We start from the raw sequence: 18,833 nt of genomic DNA, 5'->3' as shown, positions 1-18,833 counted from the left end.
CCTCTGTGTGACAACCTTTTAAGTATTTGAAGAGTGCTATCATGTCCCCCCTCAATCTTCTCTTCTCCAGGCTAAACCTGCCCAGTTCTTTCAGTCTCTCTTCATAGGGCTTTGTTTCCAGACTCCTGATTACCCTGGTTCAGTTCAATACCTGAGTGGGGAATGGATGCATCGTCTGTAATGCACACGGATGTTGATGCTGGCACACATGGACACGGAGGCACCATGTAGCATACAGTCCCCCACCCCCACCCCATAAATTGCAGCAGCTGTAGCCTTCTTTGAACAATCCGTTGTCGGATAATTGGTTTTCTATGCCTGTCTTTAACCTAGAACAATTCCCCTTTCCTTGGGCCCTTAAATCTCTGGAGAGTAAATATTTTCTGCAAGGCAAATATTCTTGCAGCGGACTCTTCCGGAGCTACGAAGTAAAGCCTTACACAACTCTTTAGGTAAACCTGTGGAAAAAACGTGGCCCCATTAACCCGGCTGTAACGTTGCTACACCTGTTCCTGAGGGTGGATTTTAAGGTAGCCACATCTCACAAAGCTGGCATTGGGCCCATTCAGAAGACATCTTCAACCATGGCTGGTTAAGCCAGAAAGCCAGGCTGTGTTCAGAAGACATCTTAAACCACGGCGTGAACCGTGGTAAGGCTTTTTTGTTTTATTCACCATGGTTAAAGGTGTCTTCCGAACACAGCCCGGATTTCTGGCTTAAACACCGTGGTTAAAGCCATGGTTTAAGGTGTCTTCTGAATGGGGCCAATATTTATGTGTGTATAAAAGTGGGAAACCGTCAGCGTCCAGCTTTTACATGGCTCTTAAAAGTTCATTTATAGGTTGATCACAGTAAGAAACGACGTTAGAACAGGCCGGCCATCGGCAAAGGATATACCCGAAAGTTTATTATAGGAAACATTACAGATGGCAGAGAGGCAGACACCCAAGCCTTTATTCCTGCAAAGAAGGGTAGTGGCAGAACGGACTGCAGTAGGTTTCATTTTTGAACGTTGCACATTTAAGGAACTCCTTACAGAGTGAAAAAGCACACGACCGGGCAAAAGATTCTACTGCATTCATTTACTGACTGTCTGTTTTGTGAAACACAGATTTCTCTGTGAAATCTGTGAGATTTCACAGAAGCACCCCCAAAATGCGATACTACGTCACTTGTAAGCCGAGTTCAGGTACTTCAAACGCTGCCGCAGGGAAAACAGCCAAGAACTATTCTCCACAGCCACAGAAATTAGGATCTGAAATAATGGGTGTAAGTTACAGATACCTAGATTTCAATGAAATGTAAGGAATCTGTCCAACAGTGGGATAGTCTACTGATGGAAGTTGTGAGTTCTCCATCTCTGGAGGGTTTTGAAGAAGAGGCTGGATGGCCGCCTCTCATGGATGGTTGGACTAGATTAGTGGTTTCCAAAGTGGGTGGGATTGCATAGGGGGGTGTTAAGAGGCAAGGGAACGCCAGGGGGGCACTTGAGGTGGTCTTTTCCGAGAAGCGCCTCTCCAGGTCTTAAAACCCAGGGACATTTTTATGGGAGAAGGTAGTTTGGTCCCAAGCCATATCAGGGAAGAATCCACACATGTATTAATACCGTTTAAGAAGAGTCCTTTTAACAGTGAATTGAAATGTTTCAAAAGCACCAAAACGCTAATGAAGAGACAGACCCTGCTGGGTGTGCCTTGCTATCCTGCCCTATGGAGAGTGGTACAGAAACTCTTGGTTGCATTTCCAACATCCTATTGGGTGGGATGTGGTTTTAGTGTGGTCTGCCTGCTTCTCTCCAAGCAAAGAAATCGACTCCAGGTTACTAAACCTGGTGATTTAAGACTCGTGTTAAGTGACTTTAAACCAGACATTTGGAAACTGGTATCAATTCATCAAGGCCATCCATCGCATTAAGAATTTACGGAATAGTGAGGTACTCTACCCTAGTTATTAAATGTGATATCTAATATTCTTGATAAATGACTATCAGACTTTGAAAAGATGCTATCACTGGATCACGTTTAATTGAATAAACAAAGAAAATGTAACTGGATTTTGAATAAATATTCAATTGTTACTGTTTTGAATTTTATTGTTATTATCTTCCTTAGTGGGTCGTTGAAAACCGCTATTCTGAATAATGATTTTTATAGTGTAGGGTAGGGGGCACTGGGCATGAGTTTGTGGAACCATGTGGTTTGGTGGACCACTGGACAAGATGACCCGGGCGGTCCCTTCCAACTCCACAATTCCATGCTCTACGTGCAGCAGTTGGAAAAATAGCTAGCAGGGATGCATTCCGCTCCCGGCCACCCCTTGCAGTATGAACAGAAGCAAAGTTTCTCAAGTGTGTATAACTGATAAAAGCTTTGAGAACTTAAGTCCTCCTGGCCCCCCTCCCAACCCAACCCTCTAAGCACAATAAAGAAGCCAAGACAGACGGGTGCATTTCTTACTTTATGTATGCACTATTTGCTAGCCATCTTTTGAGTGCTATTTGCAGAAAGGCGACATTTAAAAAGGCATTTCAAGGGAGTTAGGGGCGCTGCAAAAGGAAACAAAGAAGACGACGACGCAATACTTAAATTTATCGCCTAACCTGCGTTAAGACGACTCGCAGGTTTACATAGCCGGGCCTACAAGGCAGGTGTGCATGTAGCGAACAAGGCTGAAGGTCGACACGGAAATATAAACCCCAGAGATTGAATGCAAGAGCTCTTTATTAATTTGATGACAAACAGGTTTTAAAATAAACAGACAAGGGGGGGCGGGGGAGAAATCAAAGGAGCCTTAACACCGTGCTAGCACTGATGTTTGGGTGGGTTTTATATAAAAACTCAGGATTTTATAACTGCTACAAAGGGGAGGGGGGGAAAAGTAACCCAGCACAAAAGCAGAGGCAAGCGGCATTAGCCAGTGAAATATGAGGAAGGGGTAGACAGGAATCAGGGAGGAGGAAGCTACATTACTCGGTGGATTGCAATTGCACACAAAAATAAATGGGGGTTAGCACTTAAAAGTCTAGCTCAGAAACCTATGCAGCCACGCAGCCCTACCCAACGGGGAACAGCCCCTCGGCTAGTCTGAATAAATAAAAGTCCGTCTTCCAGGCAGGAAGGTGGCCTGCCTCCCCTTTTTCCTTTACACACGGCAGGCCGTCTGAACTCTGGAGAAGTTTGAATGGGAATGGCGAGAGGTTCTCCTTCCACGGGCTTACGCCCCCCCTCCCCATTTAAGTAAAGTGGAGGCCTGGCAGGTTCTAGGAGGGGGTTAAAAGAGATCTAGTACATTTCTTGCGGAACAGTGATGGGCAGAGGGCGGGAAGAGAGAAGGAACGGGGCTGATTTTGAAATCCTGAAAGGGGGGAAAAGAAAAGAAAAAAACGCAAAAGCAAGGGGTCCTCTTAAGTACATTCATGTGAGTTACCTTAAGTTCCTCCTCCACACGCAGGCAGGAAATTAAAACAAATGCTCAGAGCCCTTTGATCAGAAAAAGGCTAACTTAATTCATCAGCTTTTAAAAACCACGACTGTCTCAATTAGAGGGGAAAGGGCACGCAATGCATGTCAAGGGAATCATCGCAGGGGGAAGGGGGGAAAAAAAACCCAACGAAGAACAGGGGAACAGGCATTGGTTCCCCCCGTAAGTTTTTGATGCGGATAGAAACGCTTCCTGCTGCTAGCACGATGGACGGGGGGGTGTTGGAAAGTGCCCTTTCCCAATCCGACTCCAAGCGGGAGTCCAAAGAAGCCCGCCGAACGGATGTCCTGTCCCCACCTGCTTTTAAATCTCTGGTAGTCAATTCATTCCACCCCCCCTATTCCCTGCTGGATAGAGAACTCACAATGAAAACAACGCACCCTGCAAGAATTACACCCACACCCCTATCGGCGGCCACCTTCCAACACCTGCCGACCTGGCTCCCTCCTGAACCTGCCCCTCAAGTGTCTCTTGAGAGAGTCTGAACTTCAAACCCAATATAATTCCCAGCTTCCACGACTGTTTCCCCAGTATCGGTGGGAGTTAATAAAGGGCAGGCCCAACCCCAGGGTCCTCTTCCCTCTGGGGATGGAGGACACAGATACCCGGTCTCCCTTTTGTGAAGCAAATGGCATGTCTTACAGAAAACGTGGTGGAGGGGGGAAAAAACCAAAAAAAACATACAGAGCCAAGCCCAGGCAGTAGCCGATTAAAGCAGACAATCGGTTTTTCACCCTCCTCCGTCTGGGCCCCAGGGTGCCCCCCGGCTCCCTGGCTAAACGCTCTCCTCCCTTGGAAGAAGAGGCCGACGGACTGAAATCATGCTGAAAAGATCTTGAAACCACTGGCGCGCTAATTCAGGCATTAAACTTTTATATAATATAATTTTTTTTTAAGCTTCTCAGAACAAGGATTCCCGCCCACCCCACGACTAATATTCCAGAGACAAACTCCTAAAAAAATATCCAGTGCTTTTTTTTTTTTGCTTTTTCTGAAAGGCTCTCTCTTTTTAAAAAGGAAAAAAGAAGAAGAAGAAGAAAGGAACCGCCTCGTCTTGTCGCAAGAAGCCCGTTCGGAACGTGGGTGATGCCAAGCTGGATTCTGGACAGCAAAAACCGCGGATCTCCGAGTCCGGGTACCGGCCGACCGGCTTCCCAACAAGCTCGGAGGAATTCATTCCTCCCGGATGAGGCGCTCGCTCCTAAATATGCCAACACGCCACTTTTTTCTTTTTCTTTTTTAAAAAAAGGAAAAACGAAAAAGAGAGAATGGTACACCAACAACTCTGAGATGGGTATTTTTTTTTCCTCTCCCCGCCCTGCTCTGCAAAGTGAAGCCCTGCTGGCAACGAGAAGAACAGAATGAAGTGAATCTTGCTTCAAAGGCCCTTCTCTCTCTCTCGCTTTCTCTCTCTGTGTTTAACGGCGGAAGGGGGGGGGAAGGGAACTCCGCTGACCACTCAGTTCTTCCGGGGCGGCTTGGCTCCCCCCCACAGCGAGGTGGCTGGTCGGTCCTCCAGTGCTCTCTTCTCTCCTCTCCGGTCAGTCTCCTTGTCTCAGTGAGCTAGCAGTGGGCTCTCTTTCGCTCTCTCTCTTTTTCTCTCTCTCTCTCGTGCGCTCTCTCTTCCTCTTCCTCCTCTCTGATGGTTTCGTTCTCTTTCTCTACCTCTCTCTCCTGTTGCTCTCACAGAGTTGCTTCAGTTTTAGCAGTGGAAAACAGGTATCCGTTTTATTTTATTTTTATTACCCAGAATAAAATGCTGTTGAACTAAGCTCCACACAAGCTTAGCTCATCTCCTTCAGCCTAAAGAAAAAGAGGGCGAGAAAGGCCGTTAGTGAGGGTGCCGCGGGCGGAGGACGCCTGAGCGCGAGAAAGCCCCCGTCATAAACGCCTCATCGTAACCAGGAGGAGACCGGAGAACGCTGCGTTCACTGCGAGAAACAGCCTGGACAATTAAACGAGGCATTTCGTCGGCGTGCCCTGAGTAGAGATGTGAAGGCTCGGAAAAAACCCGGAAAAATTCAGGGGGAAAACAGATTTTCCCCAAAAAAAATTAGAAAAAATGAAGAAAAAACGGATTATGGGATGTTTTATTTTAGCATGATGAATAAAATGTTTAAGACAAGGTGTTCAGATATTTACTTCTCCAAATGATTTCTAAAAACTGTACAGTATCAGATTATTACACTGTCTGCACTAAACTGAGACTACAACTCTCAAATGCAAGAACAAGATGCATTTCTGCCTCTAGGGGGCAGCACTGCCACTGAAGCAGAGACTGAAACTAATATACTGATAGCTATAGGTCAGGAAATGAGTCTGATTAAATTTCATACATATTCATTGAATCTTGGTTCCCCCTTTTTTCTCAGTTCTTTTTATGGGTATGGAGGCTTTATGTCTTGACACTGGAGGACTAGCAGAGACATAAATAATTTTCTTTGTTACTAATGTTGGTAGTTTCTTCAGTTTTTTTTTTTTTTAAATCGTTCTTTGCCTGCTCCTCATAAACTGGCAGAACCAACGAGGTTCCTAATAGTCCAGGAGCTTGTAGCTCCATTTGCTACCGAATAAAAGTAAAAAAAGTAAATTTAATTTGTAATAATTGTTTGAATACGCTACTTTTAATATACCAAATGTAATAATTTTATGCCAAACCAACTTGGACATAATTACATTTTATGTTCCTAAAGTAACAAAGTGACTTTCAATCTGTAAAAAGTGCTCATGTTGCATTATTTCAATTTTTCCGAAAATTTCCGTTTCCCCCCGAAAAAAACCCGTTTTTTTCCCCATGGCTTCAAAATTTCCGGAAATTTTACATCTCTAGCCCTGAAACAGGTCACCCGTTCAAAACAGTAATGCAGAATTTTTCTCATTGCTAGATAGATCCCGCCCCACGTGAAGCTCACAAAAAGGACATCGATCCCATTTGCCCCCAGTATCTCGTCCTCAGAGGTGACGGCCTCTGCTTTCTTTTGTCACACCTGAACTTCCTCGTCGGTCAGTTTCAGAGAGGCCCTCCAAATTCTGATGTTTTAAAATAAAAGGGGGGTCGGGGTCGGAGGCGTTTTAAAACGAAGGACTGGGAAAGGCAGAAAGGAAGTAGGCCGCGTTCTTAAACGCCACTGAAAAAGCATAGGGGAAAAGGTGACTTTCCCTAGCACACCCCAGTCTGCCCCTCCCCATTGTCGCGAGGTTAGAGAGCAACGTTCTGGCAGCCCCACAAGCAGGGCAGGGATCCAAGTCAGCCGGGCACGTTTAGAATGAAAACCTGTAACGCTCCGGTGCCAAAGTTCTTTGGGGGGATTTCATTTTTAACGCACAGCCCTCAGGCCCTATTGAAGAGGACAGGAGAGGCCGCCTGGGCGTTCCACGGCGTGTACGAAGCAAAGGATGCTGCCGGTGCTGCCAGGCTGTTTCCCCCGCCCGCCCACCCTGCCGCCTTCCTCCACCAAACCGCCTTACGCTCTAATACTGTGACAGTCCCGTCACTCCGTGTTGATACGCGCGTTCCCCCTGGTAAGTCGAATCCTGTGACAGGGCCACGTCGATCTGAGATTTAAACTCGTCCCCAAGATAACTGTCCTGAAGAGGCAAAAAAGAGAGAGAGAGAGGGGTGTTTTTTCCTGCTGAGGGGCTTTCTGTTTTCTTCATCCGAGAGGACTTCTTGGGCCGGCTGGCAGTGTATATGGACAAAGATATACGGACACCGGATTTTTAATGCATGCCCTTCCCATTTGATCAAAACCATCTCCAGAAATAAAAGGGAAGATACTATTTTGGTTAAAGCAAAATATGAAACAAGTAAAAACAAAGAGGTAGCAACGAAACGTAGAGGCAGCCGTCACAAAAATCCCTTAAAAATAGAACGGCTCAGTGGTGACGTCTGTTGAAATCGAGACTTCTTCAACAGATGTCAGAAAGCGGACAGGAGAGAGCCTGTCGGAGCTCTACCAGGAGGGCGTTCCGGTCTCTTCTACCCATCCTGTGGCTGAGGGACCAGGGCTTCTGACCTTGATCTCCAAAGACTGGGCAGGCTCATCATATGGGGGGAGTGGGGACTAGGCCGTGTAGGGCAGGGGTGAAGAAGGCACAGCCCTCCAGGTGATGCTGGACTGCATAAGAACGTAAGAAATCCCCACTGGATCAGACCCAGGGTCCATCTAGCCCAGCACTGTTCCCACAGGGGCCAACCAGCTGTCAACCAGGGATCCACAAGCAGGACATGAATGCAACAGCACCCTCCCGCCCATGTTCCCCAGCAACTGGGGCACACAGGCTTACTACCTCGGATCCTAGAGGTAGCACGGAGCCTTCAGGGCTCGTAGCCACGGATCGCCTCCTTCTCCCTCAGGAATTGATCCAACCCCCTTGGAAAGCCACCCAAAGGGGAGGCCGTCGCCACATCCTGAGGTAGAGCATTCTAGGCGCTGCGCATGGACCGCAATTCCCATCAACCCTGCTCAGCACGGTCAGGGGGTGGCCTTGAGTTGCGGCCCAGCCGCATCGGAAGGGCTAGGCCTTCCCCGCCCCCAGTCCAGGGCTTCGAAAGGCTGGCCTCTGCAGCCAGGGCGCTGGGCCCCACCCGCCCCTGCGGAGGAGGCTCCGTTACCTGCGAGAGTTCAGGCTGGGAGAGGCCCGGCTGGCTCATCTGAGACGGCTGGCTCATGGAGATGTAGCCTTGAGTCAGCGGGCCCTGGGAGAACGGCTGGGAGACCACGTCCTGGCTGGCCTGGCTGTTGGGCAGGTTCGACTGGCTGGCCCCCGGCATCCCGAAACGGTTCTTCTGGCGCCCGCCGCGGCCGGTCTTGCCTTTCAGGTTGCCGCGTCCTGCAAGAGCAAAGCCGACCTCAATACACGGGAAGGAGACGTGCGTCCGGGAGGGAGCGGCGAGGCCGCCTCCGGCCGCCAAAACCCGGGGGCGGAGGGCATTCGCGGTCAGGCAAGAGGCTCTCCCGTCTGGGAATCCGCCTCCAAAATCCGGGAAAGGGGCTCCGAGAGCCAAGGACACCCCTCTCCCAACCGAGGACGTCTCTGGGACGCCCACACCTTCCACTCATTCGCATTTCTGCACCAGGGATAACCTGGCTTCAGTCGTCCATGCTCTGGTAACCTCCAAATTAGATTACTGCAATGCCCTCTATGTGGGGCAGCCTTTGAAGACGGTTCGGAAGCCGCAGCTTGTGCAAAACGCAGCGGCCAGATTGATAACTGGAACCAGAAGGGTCGACCATATAACACCTGCTCTGGCCCGCTTGCACTGGCTGCCTGTATGTTTCTGAGCCCAATTCAAGGTGCTGGTTTTGACCCATAAAGCCTTACATGGCTTGGAGCCACCATACCTGACGGAACGCCTCTCCCGACATGAACCTGCCCGTACCCTGCGCTCAACATCTAAGGTCCTCCTCCAAGTGCCTACTCCAAGGGAAGCTCGGAGGATGGCAACAAGGGAGAGGGCCTTTTCGGTGGTAGCCCCCCGACTGTGGAATGATCTCCCTGATGAGGCTCGCCTGGCGCCAACATTGTTATCTTTTCGGCTCCAGGTCAAGGCCTTTCTCTTCTCCCAGACATTAAACAGCATTTAACAACATATGCTAAGTTTGTTTTTTAATGGACCCCAGAACTGTTGTTGTCTAAAATGGATACTGTTGATTTTATATTTTTGATGGTTTTAAATTTTGTATACTTTTTAATGTCCACTGTTTTTAACTTTTGTAAAACGCCCAGAGAGCTTTGGCTATGGGGGGGGGGGGGGTATATAAATTTAATAAATAAATTAATAAATACCATCCAATAGCCGGAGCTCTCTGGGCGGCTCACAAAAAATAAACCATGAAAGCCGCTCCCCAAAGTATAAACTCAGCAGCTCCCCAAAGCTGACGGCTGCTCCCCTGTCCTCTGCGAACTCACAACCCTACAAACTGATTCTGTTTAGAAACTCATTCGGTGTGCAGGATCAATCCCTTTCAGTTCATTTCGTTTTCAACTCCCTGCCAGCCGGGAAGGGCGGAAGCTGCAGAGCACCAGAACAGGGCAACGAATGGGCTTCCCTTGCCAAATTAAGTCTCAAAACCCGGGGGCCGAAGGGCAGAAAACTAAGTCTTAAAGAGCAAGGTTCAACGTTGAACGTATCTCACTAGTGGGGGAAAAGATGATCAAACTGCTCCTTTATAGCTCTTTCGTCCCGCCCCGCACACTTAGCGTTTCAGCGGTCGCAGGGCAACCCCCAGACGGTGACCTACCGGCAGCCGGCCCGTTGGCCTGTCCGAAATACCCCGGGGGCGGCATGGGAGGCATCACCAAGTTGAAGGGGATGGGAATGTTCATGGCGGTGACGTGGCTGGGCCCGGCGCTGATCATCCCGATCTGATCGTGGGTTTGGAAATACATGTTGGAGGGCCGGCCTGAGGAGGAGGAGGAGGAGGAGGAGGAGAGAGGTTAGGGGGAAGCCGGCGACCCTAAGGCAACAGGAGCGCAGGACAAGGCGGCAGCCGTGAGAGGTTCATTTCCCTCCCCTCCCTCAGGCCTTTCGACCCGCTGCGGAGGCAGAGAACAGGGGAATGCTCTGCCTCCCAACTTCTGGTCTTCGGAAGGCACAAGGGAATGTCCGTTGTGAAGCTCCGCTCCCCGCACTCCAGGCTGCCTTTCCACCCATCTATAGGATGCATTTTATGGAGCAAAGATGAGCTGTGGAGAAAACCCCACAAGGCTGCGATTGGGGCGGCAGCTTAACTATTCACAGCTTGGGAGAAAGGCTAACTTTTGTTTTGATTGGGGGGGGGAGACCTGGGGAGACCCCCCCCCCCCCCAAGATCTCTTACCTTGGCTGCTGCGGTCATATACCGATCCAGGGATAATAGCTTCACGGGCATCATACATAGCGGTGGTCATGAACCGGGCTCCCTAGGACAGGGGGGACAAATCAAAGCTTACGAAGGGGAAAGGAAGACGACGACGCGCCTTCGCCTATCGGGCCGTTCTCACCCGTGACATAGGAAGATAATATTGAGTTGCCGTACAGCATTGCGGTTAGGAGTACAAGGCATGTGATGTACGTGTAGCGCTTTGAAATGTAGAACGTTCAATATAAAAGACTTTGCGGAGGCAAGGTCATAAACTCAGGCCTAGGGGCCTGGAATTTTCTGTTGGGAGAGGGTATCTTGGCTCCTGGTTATTTGAAAGACCATATCCTCCCTTATGAGCCTGCCCGTGCTTTGAGATCTTCTGGAGAAGCCCTTCTTTCAGTCCCACCATCTTCACATGTACGCCAGGTGGGAACGCGGGAGACAGGGCCTTCTCGGTGGCTGCTCCGGTGCTCTGGAACTCTCTTCCCGGGGAAGCTAGACCGGCTCCCTCCTTGATGGGCTTTCGGAAGCAGGCTAAAACTTGGTTGTTCCAGCAGGCCTTTGGAGAATAATCTGGCCCTCCATTTATGTTAATGACTTATACCCTATTTCTTCAATTCTAAGACACACTTTTTCCCCATATAAACATCTCTAAAAATGGGGTACGTCTTAGAATCACGGGTGTGTCTTCGGGTTGTTGTTTTTTTCTGTTGGTGGTACTGAAATGAGTGTGCGTCTTACAATCGATGGCGTCTTACAATCGAAGAAATGCAGTAATTTTGTTGTGTATTTTAAACCTTCCCCCCCCCAAATGTATGTTTTAAACTCTGTAAGGCCGCCTTGAGGCCCAGCATTGGGCAAAAGGCGGGATACAAATAAATGCAATAATAATAATAATAATAATAATCTCTGAGAGGAATAGTTCCGTTTCTCTAGTTAAGGCTCACTTCCTCAAAGTGGGAACTTTACTTTCTGTTTTGGGGGAAGGGAGCATAAAAGAGCGAGAGGCCAAAGCCAGAGAAAGACCAGAGGGTTTGGAAGGAGCAGCTCAGGGGAAAAGAACTTGCGTTTTCGCAACTCTTATTTCCTTTCCGTGCCTTTTGTTTCACTCAGACCTATTGACTAAATACCTGCAATAGTAATTTGTTTCTTTGCCTTTACTAGGAAACCGTTGTGTTAAGCCACAAGTGCCTGGAGAATCTCTCACCCCCACATCGGCGCCCTAAACCCCACATTACTGGGAAGGGGGAAGATAAAGAGGAGGAAGGAGAGGGCTCTTAAGAGGGCAGAGATCCTTACGGAGTTCCTCAGGGAGTCCAGGCTACCGACGGAACCCTGACACCGAGCAATTCTGTAGCGCCCTACTTCAGAAGGGGAGGCAGGCAGGCAGGCAGAGGGTCTCTACCTCCCCAGACGCACCCAGACGCGGCACTTACAGGGTTGATGGTGTTGACCAGCTTCCGAGGCTTGCTGAATTGCATGAGACTCTCGCGGAGGTTGTTCAGGGGTCCTTCCACCAGCACCTTCTGCTCCTTGTAGTAGTTCAGGAGGTGGTTCCACAGGGGCTGCTTGGAGAGCGCCTTCGGGTTCCCGACGATAATGACGCCGTACCTGAAGGGTCAACGACAAAGCACTGCAGCTGGGCAAAGCGGGGAGCTGGGACGCAGCCGCTGCCCGCTCTCTGAAGGACTGCCGGCTCCACTCCGAGCATTATGGCCTTCGCCCAACGACCTTCTTCGCCGTATCCCCTGCGTCTGGAAGCCAGGCAGGTGAGGGCTGGAGAGAGGGCCTCAACGGTTGTGGCACCTTGCATATAGGACGCCTTCCCAGGGAAACGTGCCTGATGCCTTTTCAGTGCCGATTTATTGATTTATTACATTTTTTTATACCGCCCAATAGCCGAAGCTCTCTGGGCGGTTCACAAAAATTAAGACCGTGAAAAGCACAAAGCAACCAACAATTTACAAAACACGAATACAAAATACAATATGAAAAGCACAACCGGGATTAAAACCACACAGCAAAAATGGATATAGGTTAAAATATAGACGTAAAACAGCAAAGTTTAAATTTAGGGTTAAAATGCGGAGAAAATAAAAAGGCCTGTTCGCCTCGGTCTCTCTGCAGACCATCTAAGTCGGTTGTAATCTGATGGCACGGTTGTTCCTGCTTACTTCGGTCCCTCCGTGTTTCCAATCGGTCACTCATTTTATTTTTGTTCTGATTTTTAAAGCCCTCTCTCAGAGCGGCCAGAAACAGTGTGCGATTTCTCACATTAAAATAAAGGCACACAGAGCTAATGGCTAAGGACCAGTGGAATACAGTTAAATCCTTAACTCAACGTATTTCCAAATGTCTATGCGAGGGCAGTCCGCACAGGTTGACTGGTTACTCGCAGAGCTGTTTTGCAGATTGCACCTCCACCAACAGCCGCCTGGACTCGGAGCCGGTGAAGACCACTGGTTTTTCTACCCAAGAACGAGGGCCAGAAATGTGGTGTTAAGCCACCGCCCCTTGCCCAGGTTCTCAGGAATCCGAAAGCCTTGGCTGGGCAGAAGCAAAAGGCTCTATAGACTGCATCCTCCCTTACAAGCCTGACTGTGCGTTGAGATCTTCAGGAGAGGCCCTTCTCTGGGTCCCACCGCCATCACAATGAGAACGCGGAACAGGGCCTTCTCGGTGGCTGCTCCAGGGCTCTGGAACTCCCTTCCCAGGGAAGCTAGACTGGCTCCCTCCTTGGTGCGCAGGCAAAATCCTTTTTGTTCTGGCAGGCCTTTGGCAAATAGCCTGGACTTCTGTTTATGCGTTGGACTTTTTGAAAACTGTTATTTGTATTTTAAATGTTTTAAGACTGAACCACATTTAATTATATGTTTAACTTCTGTATATTTCTATGTTTAATTGTATATGTTTTAATTTTGTAAAGCTGCCTTAAGGCCCGGCGTTGGGAGAAAGGCAGGATACAAATTTTAATAATAATGCACTCGTACTGAAAACATGCTCAATTGTCACGAAATCCCTGAATCGGTAAAAGACAGCATGACCTGGCAGAGCCCATCATGTCCAGCTAGAAAAACCTCTATGAGCGAGAAAAGGGATAATAATAATAATAATAATAATAATAATAATAATAATAATAATGATGATGATGATGATGATGTTTCTTCTGTACCTTGCTCTGGTTAGAGCTACGTTGAGACGCCGTGGGTCGTTCAGAAAGCCAATCCCTTGGTGTTCGTTGGCTCTGACACAGGACAGGATAATGAAGTCTTTCTCTCGTCCTTGGAAAGCGTCAACGCTGGCAATTTCCACTTCCTGAAAAGTGGGGGGGGTTGCGTGCGAGGGAGGAGAACACAGAAAAAGAGTCTGGCTATAGCAAGTTTTAATCCCCCTCACACCGCCCAGAGATACCACATTCTCTTTCAGGAGTGAGGGACTTCTCCCGTTGGATTCAGACACCGTTCCGACTCCAAAAATCAATTGATCAACACGGTTCTGAGTCCCAAAGACAATCTGGAGTCTCATATCCTACTGCCAGAGAATTCTCTTTAGCAGATAAACTCCCATCTGGTGCCTTCCAGGTGTCTCCAGGTGTCATGCTCCAGGTGTCTTGGAGACTCCACAAGTCAGCAGGGTGGGATAGAAGTTAACAGCCACATTCTCCAAGGTTTCTTTTTCATATTATAGGAAGTCCAAAACAGGGCACCAGTTGAGTAAGAACCAAAAAATAAATAAATGCCAAGAAGCATACAACTCCACGAAAATATCATAGCGAGTGACAAGAAGTAGGAGATCGGCAAAGCAATACGCTAGAAAACAAACTATATTGCAGGATACAAAGCAGAGAGAAGCTTCAGGGTCACACAGGTAACTGAACAGGTACACACACACACAAAAACCCGCAGTTGCGAGAAATTCAGCCCGACACAAAAGAGTGAATCTGGGTTTAATAATATTCACGCTTTTGTGTCATGCTGAATTTCTCGCACGTGTTCTGTGTGTGCACGTGTACCTGTTCAATTACCTGTGTGACACTCCGCCTCTGTCTGCTTAATTTGGAAGTTGCTATATAGTTATTTTCTATTGCATTGGTTTGCCTATTCCCCCACTTTTTGTCACTCATAGTATTTTTGTGCTGTTGCATGCCTTTTAGCATTTATTTTTCAGTGCTCTTCCGTCTTACGCCATATAGCCTCCCTATTTCACGACGGAACTGTGGCCAGGTTCCTACGCCCTCCCGAGTAGAATACTTATAAATACAGGTATGGCTGCTTCGAACGAAGTGCAAAGAACCAGCAGGTTTTTTCCGGCGACTGAGGTGATGCAGGGAAGCCGGACAGCAGAGGGGGGAGCGTCATACCTGGTAGAGCTTCGTGTGCAAAGAGCCGCTGAACTGCATGTACTGCACCAGGTAGGAGCGCTGTCCCTCGTAGGGAGTGATGATCCCAATCTGATCCGGTTTGGCGCCCGCCTTCAGCAGCTTGGTGGTGATCTTCTCCACATTTGCAGCCTCTGTTCTGTAAGGTGTAGAAGAGGGCAGGAACGGGAAGAGAGGAATCCATCTCACCTCTGGGGCCTCGTTTAAGCAAAAGGAGACAGGCAATCGCCCCTGGTTTCATAGAATAGTAGAGTCGGAAGGGGCCTCAAAGGCCATCGAGTCCAACCCCCTGCTCAATGCAGGAATCCACCCTAAAGCAACCCTGACAGAGGGTTGTCCAGCTGCCTCTTGAAGGCCTCCAGTGTGGGAGAGCCCACAACCTCCCTAGGCCACTGGTTCCATTGTTGCACTGCTCTAACAGTCAGGAAGTTTTCCCAGCTCACATTTAAGTATTTGGCTCAGTTCACACGTTTCTCCACGGTGGTTTTTAGAACTCCACGGTGGAGGTTTTGCACTGTTGAGAAATGTTTGGTGTGGCGGGAAAACTCCACGCAACGGTGGAGGGTGTTTTTTTTGGGAGAACACTCCACGCAGAATATCCACGTTGTGCAGAGGAGAGTTCCTGCACAACCGTTGTGTGGCGTGGAGGGCTCCATTGCGTTGACGTTTCCCACTGGCCACAGAGTTCCCTGGCAAGAGCGGCGAAAGGAGCGAGTGCCGCTCTAGGAGGCCCTCCAGGATTGCTTTTTTGTTTTGCTTTTGCAGCACTTCAGATGACCTCAGTGACCGGGGGCAGGTTGGTAAGGGACAAGGCCCTCTCTCCTGGTCCCAAGTTGGTCCCAAGCTTTTGCATGAACTCCTCTCATCCCATTCTAAAAAGTTGAAATGCCTTTCTTAAGGTGTCATTATTGACCACAAGACCCTTATTGCAACCTGCCTGCAACTCCTGTCAGTTCATTCAACACAATCGACCTTTTCCAAAGCCCTCATTGATTCTACCTCTCAGATTTTCAAAGCACTTTTTTATAAAAACGACACGTATAATTGGGGAGGGGGGGAGCGAAGACTGCACCCCTACGGTGCATTTCTCGTTGGTGTCAAGGCTGAAGTCATGTGCCTAAGCACGTGCAGAGCTGGCCCTACGGAGCGGGGCCTCCCGGGCTCAGCCGTAACCCCTGGCTTCTTGGCCCTTTTGACGTTCTAGGCCGTCTTCAAAGACCAGACGGAACGTCAAGCAAATTTAACTGGGTGCACCATTTCGAGTGGGTTTCACCGGATAATACGTTTGGGGAAAGAGGAGTTGAGTGAAAATGGTGTGTGCTACCAATTGCTACGCGTAAGAACCTCAGAAGAGCCCTGCTGGATCAGCAGGGGTTTGGACTGGATGGCCTCATAGGCCCCTTCCAACTCTTCTATTCTACGATTCTATGACCGAGGCTCCATCTAGTCCTTCACTGTGTTCACCCAGTGGCCGAGCAGCTGTCGGCCAGGGACCAGCAAGCAGAACATGGTGCAACGGACTCTCTCCCAACCGCCTGTCCGTCTGTCCACAAGACTTTGCCTCTCCTTTGGGGCAACGCACAGGCTCAGAAGTTCAGCCTCCTTCGTTCCTTTTGGCAGCACCTTCTCATTTCTGGAGAGCCCAACCGCCCCCCTCTTTTGGGAGGGGCACCAAGGCCCACGCACACACGCATCCCTTTTTCCAGGGGCTCGTCTGGAGCCGCCCCTCTTTCTCAGTTCATTACCTGTTCAAGTAGGACGTGCCGGAACTGGCAATTTCTTCTTGCCCTTGGGTCACGTAGAAAAACATGGGCTTGTCCGGCTGGGGCCACTGGAAGTCAAATCCCTTCTTCACACGGTCCGCTGCAGAGGGACACAGAAGCCGTCTTGTCAGCATCGGCGCCTTTCTCAGACACGGCTCCCTCCAGACGGGCTGGACTGCAACCCCCATCATCCCCAGCTGCTAAATGGGAATGGTGGGAGCTGCAGTTCGACACATTTAGGCTTTGTGTCAAATAGAAGCCAAGGGGCGGGGGGAAAGGTTTCTCCCCCAGAAAAAAATGATTTTTTTGGGGGGGGGGGAATACAGTTATTAGCACCTTTTATAGATTGTAAGTCACTTTGTTACTTTAGGACAGCCTTCCTCAACCTGGGGCGCTCCAGATGTGTTGGACTGCATCTCCCAGAATGCCCCAGCAGCTGGCTGGGGCATTCTGGGAGTTGTAGTCCAACACATCTGGAGCGCCCCAGGTTGAGGAAGGCTGCTTTAGGAACATAAACTGTAATTTCGTACGTGTTGGCTTGGCATAAAATTATCACATTTGGTGTATTAAAAGTACACTGTGTTCAATTATCACAAATCGAATTTACTTTCTTTCTTTTTTTTCTTTTCCTTTTTTTTGTTAACGAAGGGAGCTACAATTTCCTGGTGCGCAGAAATTGTGATAACCTGATAGTTTTTAGAAATCGTTTCGAGAAGTAAATACATGAACGCCGTGTCTTAAACATTTTATTCAGCGTGCTAAAATAACACATTTCATAATCCATTCACACACACCCCCCAATTTTTTTTGGGGGGGGGGCGGGGAAATCCCAGCTTTCCCCCGGCTTTCTGCATTGCTAGAGTCAAATCTGTTTCAGACCGGAAGCGCCACCTTCTAAGTTGCGCAGCACTGCGAGGGCCACCGGGAGAGGAGCTACCTGGATTACCCGAAGCCTGCTCAGGAACCTGCACTGCTGACACTCCTCCTCCCCGCCCCACCGCTGCGAGCGCCCTTTACCTGCGGTGACGCCGTTCTGGAGAGACCCCTCGTAGAAGATGTTGGAAGGGAAAGCGCTCAGGGCCGGATGCATGCGGTACTGCACTTGCAGGCGGATCGGCCGGATCCCCAGCACCACCAGCCGCTCGAAGAGAGACTGGGAGAGGCCGGCCTTGGCCGCCTTCTTGCACATCACGACGGGGCCCAGCTGGCAATGGTCGCCCACCAGGATCAGCTAAGGCAAACGGAGGCCAAAGTCAGCGAGGAGAGCGCCGCTCCGCCTCTTGAGGAGGCACAGGGGTGCTGGACCCCAGGAGGCAGGGGGCCGAAAGACTCGAGGCGGGTTTCGGGGCACAGGGAAAAGAGGCAACTACTCTCCGGTGCTATGAAATGTCAAGAAGGGTTTCTTTATTTTTCTATACGAAATATTGAAAAAAAAGGCTCTAAAAACCTTTAAACCAAACTTGTACAACGCTCAACGTTTCGGATCTTGTGGATCCTTCGTCAGGAGCTGCACAACGAAATGAATGACTTTTCTATGTAATTCTACATTCGAAACATCATCATCATTATCATTATTATTATTATTATTATTATTATTATTATTTACAAGATCGCAGCCGCGTTCGTTCCGTCTCCGTCAGCAGTCAAACGCCTTGGAGGGCAGGGTTGGAACGGCCGCTGCTACAGAAGAACGGTCCCTGCACAATCCCTCCCCTGCAACCTCTCCATCAGCAACCCTGCAACCTCTCCATCAGCAACCCTGCCCCTGTTCTCTACAAGCCTCTACAATACTGGAATTATTAACCAGTTAAAGGCTTGCGGTGTCTCACTCTCCCTGTTCGTGCCTTTCTTCCGCTTGCTTCGCATTTCTCCCTCCTTTATTTATTTATTTCATTACATTTATATACCACCCCATAGCTGAAGCTCTCTGGGCGGTTTACAAAGGTTAAAAAGACTGGATTAAAAAGACCGAATGTTAAAAATCAATATACTAAATTTAAAAACATTAAAAACAACACCAGTTAACATGTAAAACACATTTGACGCTGCCTGCTGCCCTTCTCCACAACTGCCCGGATTCTTGCCTGTCGATTTTTAAAACCCTTTCACACACACCCTCCGCCTCGACAGCCATCCCTCACACGCTTTTTCCTAGCGCCATCCCTTCCCTAACCTTGGACGCCACCTCCAGCCCCGGCACACGCGCTGAATTTAAACGCAGATGAAGTTTTTTTTGGGGGGGGGGCAGGTCTCAATCTCAGATGTTACAGGCCCTGAATCATTAAAACCCTCCTGCCGAAAGACAAACGCTTCAGAAAAACCGCCCGTGCCCAAGCCGACGGGGATATCAAGACAGCAATAAGC

At 49.2% G+C, this 18,833-nt stretch overlaps 1 protein-coding gene across 2 annotated transcripts in view; it reads right to left on the bottom strand.

Moving 5' to 3' along the window:
- Positions 1-2,702: 2,702 nt before the first annotated feature.
- The window catches only part of UPF1 (UPF1 RNA helicase and ATPase), a 38,922-nt gene continuing 22,791 nt past the window's right edge, over positions 2,703-18,833 (bottom strand). For both annotated transcript variants that reach the window (XM_063147230.1, XM_063147231.1), the window contains exons 15-24: positions 17,487-17,700; positions 16,452-16,569; positions 14,689-14,845; positions 13,501-13,643; positions 11,765-11,939; positions 10,305-10,386; positions 9,726-9,887; positions 8,096-8,313; positions 6,949-7,068; positions 2,703-5,283 (exon numbers count right to left, since the gene is read on the bottom strand). In XM_063147230.1, the coding sequence (XP_063003300.1) occupies positions 6,952-7,068; positions 8,096-8,313; positions 9,726-9,887; positions 10,305-10,386; positions 11,765-11,939; positions 13,501-13,643; positions 14,689-14,845; positions 16,452-16,569; positions 17,487-17,700 (1,386 nt within the window). In that variant the 3' untranslated portion in view covers positions 2,703-5,283; positions 6,949-6,951. The remainder of the gene's footprint in view (positions 5,284-6,948; positions 7,069-8,095; positions 8,314-9,725; positions 9,888-10,304; positions 10,387-11,764; positions 11,940-13,500; positions 13,644-14,688; positions 14,846-16,451; positions 16,570-17,486; positions 17,701-18,833) is intronic.

The sequence above is a fragment of the Elgaria multicarinata genome, chromosome 23 (genome assembly GCF_023053635.1).
Source record: "Elgaria multicarinata webbii isolate HBS135686 ecotype San Diego chromosome 23, rElgMul1.1.pri, whole genome shotgun sequence".
NCBI lineage: Eukaryota > Metazoa > Chordata > Lepidosauria > Squamata > Anguidae > Elgaria > Elgaria multicarinata.
Note: the sequence above shows the minus strand (reverse complement) of the source record. Positions and strands in the feature narration are given on the sequence as shown.